The sequence below is a fragment of the Aspergillus niger genome (genome assembly GCF_000002855.4).
Source record: "Aspergillus niger supercontig An18".
NCBI lineage: Eukaryota > Fungi > Ascomycota > Eurotiomycetes > Eurotiales > Aspergillaceae > Aspergillus > Aspergillus niger.
This window is the reverse complement of record NT_166533.1, coordinates 714,948-731,373: the sequence shown is the minus strand read 5'-3', so window position 1 is coordinate 731,373 and position 16,426 is coordinate 714,948. Positions and strand designations below refer to the sequence as shown.

The window sequence follows — 16,426 nt, the reverse complement described above, 5'->3', positions numbered from 1 at the left end:
CCTTTCTGCTCATCCCACGGGCAAGAGCCATACGCCACGAGTCGCGTGCGCACTTTCCAAGTTTGTGCATGAAGACATTCCTATCAGAACTTCCGATACAGTCAACTCTTCATTGTAGCACGTTGCCTGGATAAGGGACAGAGTCCGCTGCTTCTATACATTTCTTTCAAACCTTTCACTCAAAGCCACTAGCTGCTTGCTCATTGTTCCTATCTCGCATCCATCGGTGTGTTGTATCCACTAGGCACAGCCATGGTCAAGTATGACATTCCCACTCTGCTGGCCCTCAGCCACAACGGACGAATAGACTTCAGCAAATTTAGTGAGCAGGCGATTGGACGTAAGTGTTTCGTTTTTATCTAGGCATACTAGTGAATGCTGGAAACGAAGAAGCAAGTTTGCTTACACAGCCGTCTTTTCATTACCAGATAACGTGCTTCGACAACACAAGACCAGTACGAGTGTCTTGTCGGAGCAGCCAGTCAACCGGTCAAGGAATGCCTCTACTTTGTCACGCCAGAGCGAACGGACTCAATCAGTTCCAGAGCACTCTGTACTTCATCCCTCTCGGCAGCCAAGTGACCCTCCACAAAGCATCCGGGCACACGCCGATGCCGGGTTTGCTCAGTTCCTGAAGAAGCATACATCCCCGAAGCATCAGCGTGTCACGGCTGGGGGCCGAATCGTTCCAATGGAACCACAGTCTCCTACCCCCAAGGCGAAGCAGCCGGTGCGCAGCATAAGTGCACGAGCCAGTGATCAGAAAATATCCAAGTCTTCATTGCGAGATGTCAACAGAAACAAACGTGAAAATAAACAAGTGCTGTTGCCAGATAACAACGCAAGTGTCGACATTTCTATAGCTGCACCGCAGCCTGCTGAAAGTCACGATGATTTACGTACCATACTGGCCCAGGGCGGTTCTGCAATTGACAATCACTTCTCAGGCTATGGACAGGCGCCGAGTCTTTTGTCTACCGCAGCTACCACTGGTCTGTTCTCCCAATCCAGTCTTCCATGGGCGATGGATAACCTACCAATGCCTCAAATCGCCCTACCATCCTCCGACGTTATGCCAGGGGCCTCGGACTACCCTATGTATGCCTTTGGAGATGGTCCATTATCGTGGACTCCAAATATGTACCCAACTCTTGGTACCCAAGGCCCCCTGATTCCTTCCATGCCAGCAGCCCAGCCATATCCGACTATTACCTCGACCTCTGACTTTTCCGCGGAGAGTAATACCAGTAGCGGCAGGGCGACCTCGTTTCTTGGCCAACTTCCACCTACATACGACCCTCTTTGCCCATCTCTGGGGATTCAATGGCATCAGTATGCAGGTGGACAAGTCCCAGCCCTCAGCCAACCAATGATGGTCAGCACTCCGCAAGCACCAACATACCAAAAGTCCCTGGAAGATGCTGCGAAGGAGCATGAGTCTCTGACCAGCAAGCTATCAGGTATTGACAGATATATGGCTGTGCACAGTTGGGATCTCGACCCAAGCGCCAAGAAGATTCTAGTTGATCAGCGAATGAGCCTGGTGAGAGAGTTGGATGCGGTTAGAATATACAGAGAACATCTCGAATGGGTTTCTGGAAGATTTAACACAACAATCCCAATCAAGCAGCATGCCTCGAATGTCGCCTCAATGTATTTCGCCAGCAGCCTCACAGGTAGTCCATCTCTAATGGGACCTTCGCTGTGCACACCCAGCTCCGCTTCTGCGCTTCCAGCTTTTTCGATGCTGCCACTAGCAAATGCGCTTTCGCAGTCAATCTCCCTAAATGAGACAGTTAACTCATCAATGCCACTACATACTGTAGCGGACATCCATCCATACAATACGACGATCTGCCCAACAGATGTACATCCAAACCATAGTTCGATTAAGGATGCTGGCTTTTCGCATGCCGCACGCGGAATGGAGACACGACGGGTCGAACCCAAAAGGTCAGACAAACAGGTCCAGACATATGGTGAGGCCAGATCGAGAACTACTGACGGGTCTGCTGGATGGAAAACACCGACGAAGATAACCGCTTTAGACGTTGAGAAGGTGCATCATCAAATTGAGGAGGCCACTCGTCGAGGCGAACCCCTTGATGGGCTCCTCAGGGAACTATCAGTTGCTACTTCCAATCTAATTAAACAAAGGCGAGATGAGCTTCATGAGCCGCGCGGGCCGCTGCCCGCTGTGCCTGCCAGACAAAACCGCAAGAATCGCGCGGAAAGTGAGGCGGGTGCCATCAAGGAACTATCAGACAAACATGAAGCCCATGCACCTCTGATGCGACACTCAACCAAGGCCTGGAAGCCCGGGAAGGAGCTGCGAAGGCCTGGACTGCACAGCGCAACGGGCCCGTTTATGAGTGCGACAGAGCTGGAAGAGGGTGATGATCGTCAATCAATATCATCGTATGTGTCAACGACGGACTCATGGGCTACCGTTCATCAAGGAGAGTAAGTCCTATCGCTCTTGACTGGCAGTGACCCTGGAAGGTACTAAGTTTGCAGGCGCCGACGTGACAAAAAGCTACGAAGAATCAAAGAAAGGAGGGCGATTCAAGAGATGGCCAAAAGGTAGTAAGCATCTTGAAGCATAGGCAAGCAGGCTGATCATGTCTCGCAGCAGACCCCGTGGTCCATTTGAGCATCCCATCGTATCGGATGAAGCCTTTTCACCAGGTCCTCAACGTTCTAGAGGGCAGAATTTGGGCGCACCAGGAGGACCATCGATATACAAGCCACGCAGCCCCCCAACGTTGGTTAACCCGACTGAACCGGCGAGGCAGACAAGCGTGGACGCGATGAGACAGCAGTACCCCCAGCTTCTGACGCAGTACTTCAACAAGGACCGTGGTCTAGCCTTCCAGAAAACGGCTGCCTTGGCTGTCTCGCAGAATGTTAATGCGCATGGGTTTCTGCCCCCTTTCGAAGGCGTAGGCAATGCACCCAGTAAGAACAGGAGTGCACCGACGGACATGACCGAAGGTGGAATGTATATGTTCAGCGGAAGGACGTCAAACTCGAAGCAGCATGCTGGACCCGGGCCAAGAGGGAAAGAGGCTCCTGGACCAGCCAAACAAGCTGGAAAGCCATGATAGAGTCGGCTAGAGCGAGGTCACCGCGGCGTCCACATATACGTTTCTGTCTGGAACCGATAAACGGGGGTGAGATGACCACCAGCAATCAGCGGTGAGCCCTGGAGAGCAGGGTTCGAAGGGCATTGGGGCAAGCAGTTGGAGATATGGCCGTATGGCATCATTGTATTACATGTATTCAAGGGTACCTATCGTTCCACAGAGTCGGGCCCTTACGGTTGGAGTATATCTTAGAATGGGGGATTGTTTTAGCATGGTATGACGGAAAAATGTTATTTTCAAAAGTCGTTGTGGAGGAAAGCCCAGTCTAACTTATGCTGATGCAGCCAAACCCAGGGAATAGTAGTTAGTAGTTAATTAACGAGATGCAGTCGGTGTTGAGTTCACTGGTAAAGCTGCTCCTATGAGTACAGTAGGGAGTGGTATAGATCAGTAGCGATTGGGAGATTCTGGCTTCAGCCCAAATTCTCTCGAAGCCAAGATAATTTCATTGCTGAAGAATCAGGTGCACAACGGGAAAAACAGAGTCGATCGTTACTCTGTAGTTGAGGAGGCCAGAGCTCCCCTTGCGTGGATGATGGATTCCCCCACATCCAGCATCCGTCGCCTGACTGGTTGGTCCTCCGCCACACCCCGCAAAAAGATGTGAGGTCGCATCTCGTATTCTTGGTTTTGACTCAGTAGGGAGAACAAGACGAAGAAGGTATACCTGTGACCAGCAGGGTGTGTGAAGTGAGTGTATGAAAGTGTGAGTGGTGAGGATACTGTAAATGTATGTAATAAATTCTTAGTATATAACGTAAGTAACAAAATAAGGCACAGCAACAACAACAACAACAACAGCGGCGATGATGGCTGTGTTTTTAGTTAGTATGAGGCAAAGCCAGACCGTTTCCATGTTTTGTAAATGACCCACGGTGAGACAAGTGGGCAAGTTTCGGGGAGAAGGGCCGGAGTGCCTGACGGTCCTATCAGACGCGCTGGCAGGCCCATGGGATGGCGAGTCATCCATGGGAAGTTCTAAAGCTGAATCGAACAAGTCCAGAATGTGGCAAGGCACCGGCCAATCTGCAGAGAGCGCTGGCTGGCTTTGGTGTGAGAGAGCCGATCGGATCTTAAGATGACTTAGTCAATTAATAATAAGTGACTAACTACGAGGTACGAGAGGAACGAAGGCATTTGAGGGACAAGTTGAAATGGCAGACAATACTACAGTAAGTAATATTGTGAGTCTGTGACATCGGATATGCATACCGATTACCGATTACATACCGAGCCAAGGAAGGATAGGATGATCTGGGCTGGGATGAAGGAATAGATTGGATTGCTGATAGCAGATGGATACGACAAGCCGATACTACGGTGATAAGTGACATTTATCGGGCTTTATCGGCTCTCCTTTTAGTTTTAGTAGTTCTTACTATTTACTCAGACGGTTTAGTGCGGATGGTTAGTGACGGTGAGAAACACTACTAGTGACCGTACTAAACCCGGTATGGAGGCGTATGATGTATCATGCCGGGCAGCGTGACTAAGCCCAGGCTGTGCCATTCCAACTTTCCCTCCACGTCTCCACTCCGTCTCCGGCCCTTTCGCTTTCTCTCTCTCTTTTGTCTTCTTCTTCTTCCCCTGCTGTTTCTGTTCTTTGAAAGCCCGTCTCGGTTCGGGGATTCAATTCTTCGACTTCTGTTCTTTCTTCCTGTGATTCCTTTGCGACCTCTGCGAACGCTGCGTTTCTCCCCGCCCGCGGTCTAGTAGCCGAGGTGTCTGTCCATTCACAACCAAACCCCCATCGTTCCCGGGCTGGAAGTGCCTCTAAATCCAAGTTTCTGGTGCGACTAGCACCACCGCCTACCAATTTCCCCCGCGGCTTCTGGCCCGTTACTGGGGCCCCCTTCCTCCCGTCGCAATTATTATCTTTCATCGCCTACCTGCCCCGTTCGTTATCACCAAACTCAACCCGAGTACCTGGCCACGTTCCTGGACTCAATCCAGGCAGTCACCGGCATGACACAACTTTTCGCCTCCAGTCCGTCCTCCGTGACGAACGAGAAACGCGGGAACTTTCCCAGTCTCTCCCTGGCCTCCAAGAAGCATTCCAACGATTCGAGCCACTTCCCCACCAGAATCAAGAATTTCTTTCGCATCAACAGTTCCAGCAGCAATTCTTCCCATGCCAGCCACCACAACAATGAATCGCGTGATCGCGATGGCAACACCTCACCACCTGCAAAATCAGATGCCAAATCCGGCTTTAGACAATCCCGGTTCCTTCCCACTATCGGCCGAAATCGCTCAACCACCGTTGCCAGTGAAGGCAATCCGCTAGACGAAGGCGTCTCCCCGACCGCAACGGCCAATCCATACTTTGTCCACCAGGGCCAGCCTTCGTTACAGCATCGGAACGATGGCTCGGTGCCGTCCTCCCCTCCCGATACCCCCGAATTGCAGGTGGACGGGGTCTCTGCTGCCGAGCAAGCCACTACAGCCAACAAGGTTGAATTGGCTCGTAAGCTCCGTCGTGTTGCTTCTGCCCCGAATGCGCAGGGTTTGTTTGCCCGTGGTGGGTCCGACGAACGTCCGCAGACGGCTGAGGCTGGAAAGGAACTTCTGGAGCCGTCTGGGGTTGATGATCCACAAGTCACTACGGTGGAGGTGGCGTCCGACAAAGATGTGAATCTTGCCGTGCCGAAACTTGGTCCCCACAGTAAGATTCCTACTCCCGGCCAGATTCGGGATTCGGTTGCCTTCCGCAGGACATATAGTTCCAACTCAATCAAGGTGCGCAATGTGGAGGTAGGACCGGGGAGCTTCGATAAGATCAAGTTGATCGGAAAGGGTGATGTGGGCAAGGTGTACCTTGTCCGGGAGAAGAAGTCGAGCCGGCTCTATGCTATGAAGGGTGGGTTTTGATGTCTGTGGCCTTGTCTATTGGCGAAGTATGCTGACTTGACTAGTACTGAGCAAGAAGGAGATGATCAAGCGGAACAAGATTAAGCGGGCATTGGCCGAGCAGGAAATTCTCGCCACCAGCAACCATCCATTCATTGTTACACTCTACCATTCCTTCCAGTCCGAGGACTATCTCTACCTGTGCATGGAATACTGCAGTGGTGGCGAGTTCTTCAGAGGTGTGTAAGACGTATGCCAGGATGTTGACTGTTGCTGACTCTTCTAGCTCTTCAAACCCGCCCAGGAAAGTGCATTTCCGAAGATGCTGCGCGATTCTATGCGGCAGAAGTTACTGCTGCTTTGGAATATCTCCACCTTATGGGTTTCATCTACCGTGATTTAAAGCCAGAAAGTATGTACTGTAATAGTTAAAAGAGGTGTTGAGTGCTGACAATATTGCTCTAGATATTCTTCTTCACCAGTCTGGCCACATTATGCTGTCTGACTTTGATCTGTCGAAGCAATCCGGACCGGGCGGTGCGCCTACAATGATCCCGGCGCGGAGTGGCAATTCCACAACGTCTCTACCGACGATTGACACCAAGTCATGCATTGCCGACTTCAGAACCAATTCATTCGTCGGTACGGAAGAGTACATTGCACCCGAGGTCATCAAGGGTTGCGGACATACTAGCGCCGTTGACTGGTGGACGCTTGGTATCTTGATCTACGAGATGCTGTACGGCACGACGCCGTTCAAGGGCAAGAACAGGAATGCTACTTTTGGCAACATCCTGCGAGATGAGGTGCAATTCCCCGAGCACTCAGCGGCCCAGCCAACCTCCAAGTAAGCTCTCACGGTCATGCTTTACCACACAGTTGCTAACATTCGCAGCCTCTGCAAATCATTAATTCGTAAACTGCTCATCAAGGATGAGACCAAGCGCCTTGGAGCTCGAGCCGGTGCTTCGGACGTCAAGACCCATCCCTTCTTCCGGCAGACGCAGTGGGCGCTTATCCGGCATATGAAGCCGCCAATGATCCCCCACCAGAGCCGTGGAACGGATACTCTCAACTTCCGCAATGTCAAGGAGAGCGCGAGTGTCGATATTGGTGGATCCAGCACGACCAAGATGAAGGGTGTACCGATGGATTCAGGTCTTGCGACGCCGAATGGCGAGATAGCCGATCCGTTCGAGGAGTTCAACAGCGTCACCCTTCACCATGACGGAGACATGTGAATGGCCCGATCGTGCACCACCAGCGCTTTCTGCCCGCCCAAGCATACCTCGTATTGTTCGAGGCTAATTTTACGACTATGATGCATGAAAGATCTCTACACGGAGTTCACCATCTTACAGCTATTACCTGGAGTATCGGAAGTTTGACATTGGGAGTTTGCTTTTCTTTCTCTTATACACAGGGTGGTTATCGATATATGCTGATATCCTATGACTGCGTCCCCTCATGCATGGGCTAATATTCGGCTGTCACTTTATGGTTTGATGCGGCAGCGATGTATCAGTTTGACTCTTTTGATTCTATCACAGTTATTGCAGCAGACGGCGTTAGCGATTTCGGTTGTACCTTAGCAAACAGATCTTTTGAGCAAAAACAGTGGTGTGAGAGGTCACTATGCAATTGGCCTGCTGACACAGGGACTGGTTTTGGTCGGGGATGCTTTCTGTTCTTTATTCTGTATTTGTGGGCGACTTATTGATGCTTGGATGTCCGATGGGACAGGCCCGGTGCCTTATGGACATGATTATGTTTATGAATTTATATGTATTTTCTAGATTATTGCTCTTCATGTTCTAGTATTCCGTAGTACGCTCCCCCTCGGAAAGACATAGCAGCTACATAGTAGTCGAGTTGAGACACGACGGAATCCCATCCGCCGCGACCCAAACAAACCAAACCAGATCCAAACATCATTTCACCTACCTTAACAACAACATACCCCAAACAACCACCAACCCAACAATTACCCAATACACAATCACGGACACTCAAAAGAGAAAGTGAACAAGAAGAACCCCCATCAAAATGTCCTCCCCACCCCAGGACCACGACCACTCCGCCATCCACACCGAAGACCCCTCCCCCTCCTCCGCGACAGAAACCCCCAACCCTCTCCTCCGCACCACAAACCCCCTCGTCAGCTCCCTCGAACAAGAAGTCCTAGATGAATATACTCGTCTATTAGGGAATGTGAATAAGGTGCGTTTCCCCCCAAACCCAAACCCCATCAACTCCCAATCCTCTCATCCACTTAAAATATATCCAATCCTACAAACACCCTTCAAGCACAGATGACGACCCACCACTCCTCTTCCCTGCAATACTAACAATATTTGAATATGGTATAGTTATCAACCAAACTCTCCACACTCGCCGAAAACCCCACAACCCTTACGCTCGACGGGCTCCGCGGCCTGGAACGCCAAACCGCGACGGTCTGCACGCTGCTCAAGGCGAGCGTGTATAGTATTGTTCTCCAACAGCAGATTTTTAATGAGAGTGAGGAACAACAACAGCAACAGCAGCAGATGCAGATGCAGGAAATGGAGGACGGGGATGGGTATTCGGGGATGATGCAGCGGCAGGAGGGTGAGGGGGTCGAGTATGGGTATGGGGATGGAGGGTATGGGGGGTATGGGGCGGAGGGGGAGAGTTTTGGGAGGTATTGAATTTATGGATATTTTTTTATTTTTCGGTTTCTCTTGGGTGTATGGTTGTTTGGGTTGTTGGTGGATAGATGGTGTGATATATGATATACCCCTGTCTTTTCTTTTATGGTTTCTAGAGTTATTCAATCATTGAGTATTGCTTTGATGCTGGTGGATACAAATACATGTTTAGACTGAGAATACAAGATCTGAACAGAAGAAAAAGAGAAAAAGGGAAAACATTATATACACCGCCCATGACGCAAAAGAACATGTCTGCTGCTGCTGTCTGTATGCAGTGCTGTGCCCAGAGAGATATATCTTTCTTTGTGTCTTTAAAATGGGAATAAATCCACAACCTCAAGCTCGCCGAGCTTCCCGGGACGGCCGCTCACGATGTTCCCGATCACGAACCGGGCGAGCATACATGTCCTGTTGAATGCCTCTTCCGGAATAGTACACTCCCCGTACATCGACCATCTTCTTACCCCGGGCACGGGCAATATCCTCGGGGTTGCGCTGGCTCATGAGCGCCTCGTAGGCTGCCTTAACTGTGTTCATGGGGTTTCTGGAGCGGTTGACACGGGCTGCGATATCGTGAATACCGGCCGCACGACACATTTCGAAGATCAGATGCTGGCAGCGGAGACCGAAACCTGTGGGAACATTAAGCATTAGCGTTGAAATAACATTTCAGGGTTCGGACAATCGTACCTGGGGGGCGGTGCATCAACTTCAACTGCACAGCTCCGACCTTGCCCTCGACGTCACCGAAGATGGTCCGCTTCTCGTAGCGCGGCACAGGTTGCATGTTCTTGACAGCCCGAGCGCGAGCTTGTTGGCAGGCATCGATAATTTCATCGGACTTGGCGATTCCGATACCCATAAGACCGTTCTGGTTACCGGCGACCGTAACGACGGACATACTTGGGACCTTACCCAGTCGAGTCTGGTTGCTGACACGGCGAATAACGAGGTCCTTGATGTACAGAGACTTGAGGTAATCTCTACCGAAGCCCGTGACCTGGAAGAGTCTCTTCTCCGCCTCGTTGGGTTCGTCGGGGTTCAAGAACGTAAGCTCCCCAGTCTTTGTGCGGTATTGCGGCCTTGCCACCACCTCGTCGCCCATGTGTTCCAAGGTCTCCCCATCGTTCAAGAGATTGGGTGCGAGCGCGCTGTGTCCGTTGAGCTCGTTCTCCTCCTTGCCGTGAGTCACCCGGGTGGTCTCGAGGAATCGTACGAAATCTGCCGGCTGGGGATCCTCCGATGATTCGGCGAAGAAGCGGGCAAAGTCTTCCATGAAATCATCCTCGGTCTTGAATGTCGCGTTGTAGTCGGAGTTGGACTTGGGGGCGCGAACGTGCTTGTCGACGCCGGGTTCAATGACCGAGAAATCATCGAGATACTTCAATCTCATGGGATCCCGACGAAGACGGAACTGTTCAGCCAGGTCTTTGGGGTCAATGGCCTTCTCACCGGCCTCAATGGCGGCGATCTGTTCGGGCGAGTATTCTTCCCGGAGGGCGGCCTTTTCCTCCTCGGTGTAGTGCTTGAAGTCGTCGAGCTTCACTTCCCGGTAGATTTCATCCAGGGTCTTTCCTTCGGGGGCCTTGTTGACTTCAGGGACCTTCGGTTTCCGATCGGAGAGCTGTATCGATGACAAGTGGAACTGGCGACTAGGCACGCGAGGGCCGGCGGAGGCCGCACGCGAGAAGCTGCAGAAGAGGCATCGGGCCGGACGTGCGAGACTCATGATGAAGCGGAAGAAGAGCTCTCTGGCCAGCAGAGGCCACTTGAGAGCAAATAATCCGGGGTGGTGGAGAAGGGAGGAGTAGAAGATGTGATGGACGGGGAAGTTCAAGACGGCGAAGGGAAGGACATTGAAGTTCGAGTGAAATTCTCAGCGGGTCGTTTCCAGCCAATCCCCGCCCGCCTTTTCCTGCTCACTCACTTTTTCCTTTTCCTCCACTTCTCCAACTTCCCTTTCTTCCTCCCACTTCAACTTTCACAATCCCTCCGTTTTACTTATTAACTAGTTCGGGATTCATATATGTTTGCCTTGCGGTCCCTGCGATCATATACTCTGCGAAAACTCCCAACCAGCGTTCCTCACCAGGTCCAACGGTTGGCTCTCTTCCATCAATCTGGTCGCCCGCGCAATGCGCAATTAGCCTTCAATCCTCCCACCATGCAGAATTCCGCCAAGAAGCCCGACACCGTCGCAAAGCGGCGTAAGAGAGTCAAGGCTCCCCGCGATAACAAGAGCAGTGGTTTCGACGAGGTCCTCCAGACCGACATTGATCAGCTCCTCCGCAGACACAAGCCCGAAACCGAGCTCGAGACAGAAGACGCTTCCACGCCCCCGCAACCCACCCTCCCCGAGCCTTTCACCGAAATTGAAGTTCAGGTCGCCGATGTATCATCAACGGGTGATGGTTTAGCATTGTCCGAGAACCAGGATCATGTCTACGTCGTTCCCTTCACAGTCCCCGGCGACAAGGTTCTGGTCAAGGTGGTGCGGCACTTCCCCTCTCTGTCCTACAGCATGACGGACTTCATCAAGGTCATTGAGCCTGGCCCTAAGCGCAACGATGCCGGCATTGGTTGCCAGTATTTCGGTCGGTGCTCGGGATGCCAGCTGCAGATGATGTCCTACGAAGACCAGCTCGCCCACAAGAAGCGCATCGTGGAGAAAGCCTACGCCAACTTCTCTGGTTTGATTCCAGAGTTGATTCCCGCCATCGACGACACTTTCCCATCTCCGCTGCAATACGGCTACCGGACGAAGCTCACGCCGCACTTTGCAGCTCCTGGCGGAAACAAGAGGAGGGGTAAGGGGCCCCGCGAGCCGCACAAGGAGGTGCCTCCGATTGGCTTCACTTTCAAGAACAGACGCATGGATTTGGATATCGAAGACTGCCCGTTGGGTACCGACATTGTCCGACAGGGATTAAAGAGCGAGCGCAAGCGCGTGGCCGAGACCATTGGCAAGTACACCAAAGGCGCCACTCTTCTCATGCGCGAATCCACCAGCCGCGTGCCGAAAGAGCAGGACAGCGAGAACCCTCCTGCGCCCATCAACAAGCCCGGACAGGATTCCGGCGACGTCATCCGCATCGAAAAGGATACCTACATTGAAGAGAAGCGCTGCGTGACCGACTCGAACGCCACCAGCATCGAATATGTCGACGACTACGTCTTCACCAACAAAGCCGGCGCATTCTTCCAGAACAACAACTCCATCCTCTCTGGGTTCACCGAGTTCATCCGCCAACACGCTATGCCCCCGAACAACGACCAAGACGCCAAACCCATCAAATACCTTCTGGATGCCTACTCCGGCTCCGGTCTCTTCACCATCACCCTCTCCCCGCTATTCAAGTCCAGTCTGGGCGTCGACGTTGCTGGCGACTCCATCGCCTCGGCGCGGGACAACGCTCGCGACAACAAGCTCCCTAACACTGGGTTCGCCGCCGCAGATGCAGCCACGCTTTTCAAGGACGTGCCCTACCCTCCTGACCAGACTCTGCTGGTGATTGACCCCCCGCGCAAGGGATGCAGTGACGACTTTCTCCGGCAGTTGCTGGCCTTTGGACCGCGCCGGGTGGTCTACGTCAGCTGCAACGTGCACACACAGGCGCGCGACGTGGCTGTCATGGTGCAAGGCGATACGGAGAAGAAGATCCGGTACGAGATCGAGAGCATCCGGGGATTCGACTTCTTCCCGCAGACGGGACATGTTGAGGGAGTTGCTATTCTGAACAAGACGAGTATACCCGAGTCTGCCTAGATTCATATATTTGATGGCGTTGGTGGTTTAAAAAGGGGACATGACTGATAGAGTACGCGTATATACAATGAGCCAATACCATTTGCAGCTTGCAGATTTCTCTTCATCTATACTTCACTATCATGCTGGTTCTTCGACATGCTACGGAACTAATAAAATGAGCTCAGTCTACAAATCAGGGTCTGCAATCTTCAAAACCGCCTTGCCCAAGTTCTCCCCGCGCAGCATGGCAACAAACGCCTCGGGACCATTCTCAATGCCAACCGTGATATCCTCCTTGGCATTGATACTGCCCTCTTGCAACCACTACACGCTCGTCAGCAGGTGTTCTTCTTCCCGGGGAAGATGAATTACTCACAGCAGTAACCTTCTCATTCCTCTCCTTGATCCACTTGGGCCCTATATCCTTATCCCCAACAATAAACCCGCGCATGCGCAGCCTCTTCGTGACAACATTATACAGGTTCTTGAGGCCGTACCGCTCCTCCGGCTTGAGATTATACTGCGAGACCATTCCACAAGCCACTGCAATCATCAGTCAGCATACCCCCGAAACCCAACATTCACAAAGAAGGAAAAGGGAATCTCACCAATTCTCCCGCCATTATTCATAACCTCCAACACAGCATCCAACTGCTCCCCACCCACATTCTCAAAATACACATCCACACCACTTCCACCCTCTCCACCAGCCAACCTCCCCAACGCCTCCTTCGCCCCCTCAACCCTATAATCAAAACACTCATCAAAACCCAACTCCTCCACCACATACTTCCTCTTCCTCTCTCCCCCCGCACTCCCAATCACCCTACACCCAATCCGCTTCGCCAGCTGGCCAACAACACTCCCCACCGCCCCGGCAGCACTACTCACAAACACCGTCTCGCCCTTCTTCGGTTCCCCAATCTCAAACAGTCCTGCGTATGCAGTCAACCCCGTCATTCCCAGGATGCCCACGTACTGAGACAGCTCAATCCCCGAGGGCAGCGGGGTGGGGATCTTCTGCACGGGACTGTTTGCCCCGTCGAGGCTGTTCTCCAGCGTCCATGTTTCCCCTCCGGCTTCGCTGGTGGAGGCTGGGGATATAGACAGAATGCTGTATTCCTGGATAGGCAGACGCGCGTAGATGATCTCGCCCGTCTTGAAGGATGCGTGCGTAGAGTGCACGACTTGGGCGACGGCGTAGGCGGTGATGGGCGAGTCGAGGGGGTACGGTGGGCTGTAGGATTTGATGTGCGCGGGGCGCATGCGGCCGCGCATGTAGGGGTCCAGACTGGCGTAGAGGAGCTTGGTGAGGAGGGAGTGTGGGTTTGGGGGTGGGGTGGTGATGTCGAGGGGGCGGGGAAGGGGGGTGAGGTCTTTGTGTGGGGTGGGGAGGCCCGTGGGGATGTTGGTGAGGATGAGGGACTTGTTGGGGTACATGATTGTGGTTTATTCTTGGGTTCTATGTGTGAAGAGAGATGAATTGGGTGCTAGTGGTTTGTGGAATTGGGAAGTGTGAAGGGAGTATGACGCTGGTATTTATACTACTTCTCGATTGTGCTATATGCGGGGGGATGTATGGTGCGGCGTCTAGTCGGTTTAGAGTAGGTCTATGTTGCTTGTGAGCAGGGATCGCTGCATGCTGAATGGTGTGATGTTAGTTACTATACTAGTAGTGTGCTACTGGTGCTTACTGCTAGGTTCCTGCTTAGAAATGCTAGTATTCGAGTAGTGCTTAGAAATACACTGGGCTGTTTCTTGATTTTGGAGACCGTAGCGGCATTCACCGAGGTATACGAGATAGTATCTACCAGTAGTAGTAGACTAAATGATGCAATCAGACCTATAGCAGACGCGTAACCATACATTTAGTATATACAAAATCAAGACAAACAGACAACCGTCATCTATTTACTATCACCGGATATTGGTAGCAAGGCAGCAGCATATCAAGTTAAACTATAGACGGAACCACATATTTACGAACTGCCAGGGCCTCCCAACAGCGCAAAGCGGCGCACAATACTAGGACCAATCTCGTCGTACTCTGCCTTGGTGTGGCAGTAACTGCGGAACTCCGGCGTCTGTCCGAGCAAGCTACCTCCGAACCACGGTCCATGGCGCTGTCTCTTGTGTGTCACAACCGCCACGTCCAGTCCACCACTTCTGGCGCCTCCGCTGCGCGCCTCCGACGCCCGAATGCGTGCATCCACCAGATGACGGATGTCACGCTGAAGACGCCGTCCAAAGTCCTTGTACAGCGTAGATCCACCGGACAACACAATGTTCTTGTAAAGACCCCTTCTCACATCGATGGGGGAAGACTGGATCACGCCGTCGACGACATTAGGCAGGGGGGTCAAAAAGTCCGAGGAATAAATCTCGGGGTTGAAGAAGATCTCGGGCGCCAGGAAACGTTCGTAGCCCACATCGATGCTCACGGTCCGGCCGTTGGGCGAAGTCACGGTGTGCTTAAGCAGGCGGTCCGGCTCACGGTCGTAGCGGGCGAATTCCTTGACGATGTCGGGGCACACGTAGCAGTACTCTTCCTTGACCTTCTCAGCCGTCTTCAGGCTGCTATCCGGCTCACCGCGGTCACGGAGCAAGCTCTGGACAAAGTAGGTGATATCGCGACCGGCAATGGGTATACTCTTGATAGATGATCCGATGACGTAGCCTTCGGCGACGGGAATAACGTGTGTGACACCGTCACCGGAATCGATGACCGTTCCGGTGAGAGAGCGGTCGGTCACCTTCGAGGAGGTCCACGAGGCAGCAAGGGCCAACACAGCCTGGACGGCAATGTATAGACCGGCACAGTTGAAAGACTCGAACATGATCTCGGCGGTGTTCTCACGGTTCTCCGGGGGGTTCAAGGGCTTTGTTTACAACACCCGATCAGCATTGCATCCGCGAAGAGCCATTGGAAGGAATCGAGGGGTCTTACCGGCTCGGTGAGGAGGAAGTAGTGGTCCTCCGGCTCGACGCGCAAGTACTTAAAGATGGAATTCGACCAGAACCGCTCCATGTGATCCCAGTTCTCAATCTGACCATGGCGAATGGGGTAGTTGATCGCATAACCGGGCCCGTTGGCCGCTGCCAGAGCTTCATCGCCAATGAAGAAGTCCAAGTCCTCTGTACCACGCTTCGCGGATAGATGGGAGCCTGCCCCACCACCGCTAGCTAGGAAGGACGGTTTGTTCGCAACAGGAGGTCTACCGGCAGCGGAGGAGCCAGCGCTTCCGGCACCAGCTTTGGTCGCAATTGCGGTGGGAAAGACGAAAGAGGGCGAGTCGTTACCGGCGAAACCTGGAGACTTGTCAGCCTGGAGCTTGCCGGCGGAGCTCCACGTGGAAGCTGTCAGGAGACCTACCAAGCTTGGAATAACCGGTACCGCTGAACAAAGAGAACGTGCAAGTTAGCGGATGCTCAAGTATTGTGTGATATGGGGATGGTGAATGGCATACTTGTCCATGACAACGGCCGGAGTCTGGGAAGCCATGACTGATGATGTGGAGTACACGCACACTCCCCCTGATCACTGGTCGGACAAAGAAGGAGATGGAAGGGATGTAACTAGACGATTGAATGGGTTTGAGGGGATGAGAGCGCAATCATCCAGGAACTCCGCCAGGAAGGACGGGCAAGAATTATCACGAGGAGGGAGATTGGAGGGGAAGAGGGGGGTTAAGGGACGGAGATGGAGATGGAGGCGGGCAGTAAGTTCAGGATGGATGGAATGCCTGGATGTCCTGCCTGGGAACTGCGGCTGCCCCATACTTTACGGGTAACGACGTCACGTTTGGTATGGTACACCCACTGCGGTCCACGATACACAGCGAGATATTACCTCCAAATGGATTGATTCTCACTCCTTTTGGTGATAACATTAACCAGCATTGCATAGTCGGGGAATATTCTGGTTCTTGTAGTGTACCTCTCATGTGACTAACTTCCATTGGGAGGTGAACTGGTTCTGTTCTTGAAGT

General features: G+C 52.6%; 8 protein-coding genes across 8 annotated transcripts; 5 read left to right on the top strand and 3 right to left on the bottom strand.

The window, feature by feature from the left end:
* Window positions 1–252: 252 nt before the first annotated feature.
* Window positions 253–3,104, top strand: An18g03270 (uncharacterized protein; the record flags this gene model as incomplete). The annotated part of the gene is made up of 4 exons (XM_059745708.1): window positions 253–340; window positions 429–2,463; window positions 2,518–2,586; window positions 2,633–3,104. 4 exons carry the CDS (start codon window positions 253–255, stop codon window positions 3,102–3,104), a joined length of 2,664 nt encoding a protein of 887 aa, XP_059605656.1.
* Window positions 3,105–3,955: 851 nt separating this feature from the next.
* An18g03260 (hypothetical protein) lies at window positions 3,956–4,580 on the top strand (the record flags this gene model as incomplete). Its single annotated transcript, XM_059745707.1, has 3 exons — window positions 3,956–3,974; window positions 4,272–4,318; window positions 4,395–4,580. The coding sequence occupies 3 exons, from the start codon at window positions 3,956–3,958 to the stop codon at window positions 4,578–4,580; spliced, it is 252 nt and encodes an 83-aa protein (XP_059605655.1).
* A 531-nt stretch (window positions 4,581–5,111) lies between these two features.
* An18g03250 (uncharacterized protein) lies at window positions 5,112–7,237 on the top strand (the record flags this gene model as incomplete). The annotated part of the gene is made up of 5 exons (XM_001398748.3): window positions 5,112–6,006; window positions 6,062–6,235; window positions 6,283–6,408; window positions 6,462–6,843; window positions 6,892–7,237. The coding sequence occupies 5 exons, from the start codon at window positions 5,112–5,114 to the stop codon at window positions 7,235–7,237; spliced, it is 1,923 nt and encodes a 640-aa protein (XP_001398785.1).
* Window positions 7,238–8,042: 805 nt separating this feature from the next.
* Window positions 8,043–8,686, top strand: An18g03240 (uncharacterized protein; the record flags this gene model as incomplete). Its single annotated transcript, XM_001398747.3, has 2 exons — window positions 8,043–8,216; window positions 8,366–8,686. 2 exons carry the CDS (start codon window positions 8,043–8,045, stop codon window positions 8,684–8,686), a joined length of 495 nt encoding a protein of 164 aa, XP_001398784.1.
* Window positions 8,687–9,025: 339 nt separating this feature from the next.
* An18g03230 (mitochondrial 37S ribosomal protein uS5m) lies at window positions 9,026–10,418 on the bottom strand (the record flags this gene model as incomplete). The annotated part of the gene is made up of 2 exons (XM_001398746.3): window positions 9,026–9,321; window positions 9,380–10,418. 2 exons carry the CDS (start codon window positions 10,416–10,418, stop codon window positions 9,026–9,028), a joined length of 1,335 nt encoding a protein of 444 aa, XP_001398783.1.
* A 435-nt stretch (window positions 10,419–10,853) lies between these two features.
* An18g03220 (uncharacterized protein) lies at window positions 10,854–12,455 on the top strand (the record flags this gene model as incomplete). The annotated part of the gene is made up of 1 exon (XM_001398745.1): window positions 10,854–12,455. One exon carries the CDS (start codon window positions 10,854–10,856, stop codon window positions 12,453–12,455), a length of 1,602 nt encoding a protein of 533 aa, XP_001398782.1.
* Window positions 12,456–12,623: 168 nt separating this feature from the next.
* On the bottom strand, window positions 12,624–13,877 carry An18g03210 (uncharacterized protein; the record flags this gene model as incomplete). The annotated part of the gene is made up of 4 exons (XM_001398744.1): window positions 12,624–12,761; window positions 12,814–12,980; window positions 13,046–13,485; window positions 13,546–13,877. The coding sequence occupies 4 exons, from the start codon at window positions 13,875–13,877 to the stop codon at window positions 12,624–12,626; spliced, it is 1,077 nt and encodes a 358-aa protein (XP_001398781.1).
* A 539-nt stretch (window positions 13,878–14,416) lies between these two features.
* An18g03200 (uncharacterized protein) lies at window positions 14,417–15,939 on the bottom strand (the record flags this gene model as incomplete). Its single annotated transcript, XM_001398743.3, has 4 exons — window positions 14,417–15,316; window positions 15,385–15,746; window positions 15,811–15,833; window positions 15,905–15,939. The coding sequence occupies 4 exons, from the start codon at window positions 15,937–15,939 to the stop codon at window positions 14,417–14,419; spliced, it is 1,320 nt and encodes a 439-aa protein (XP_001398780.1).
* Between the last annotated feature and the right edge of the window lie 487 nt (window positions 15,940–16,426).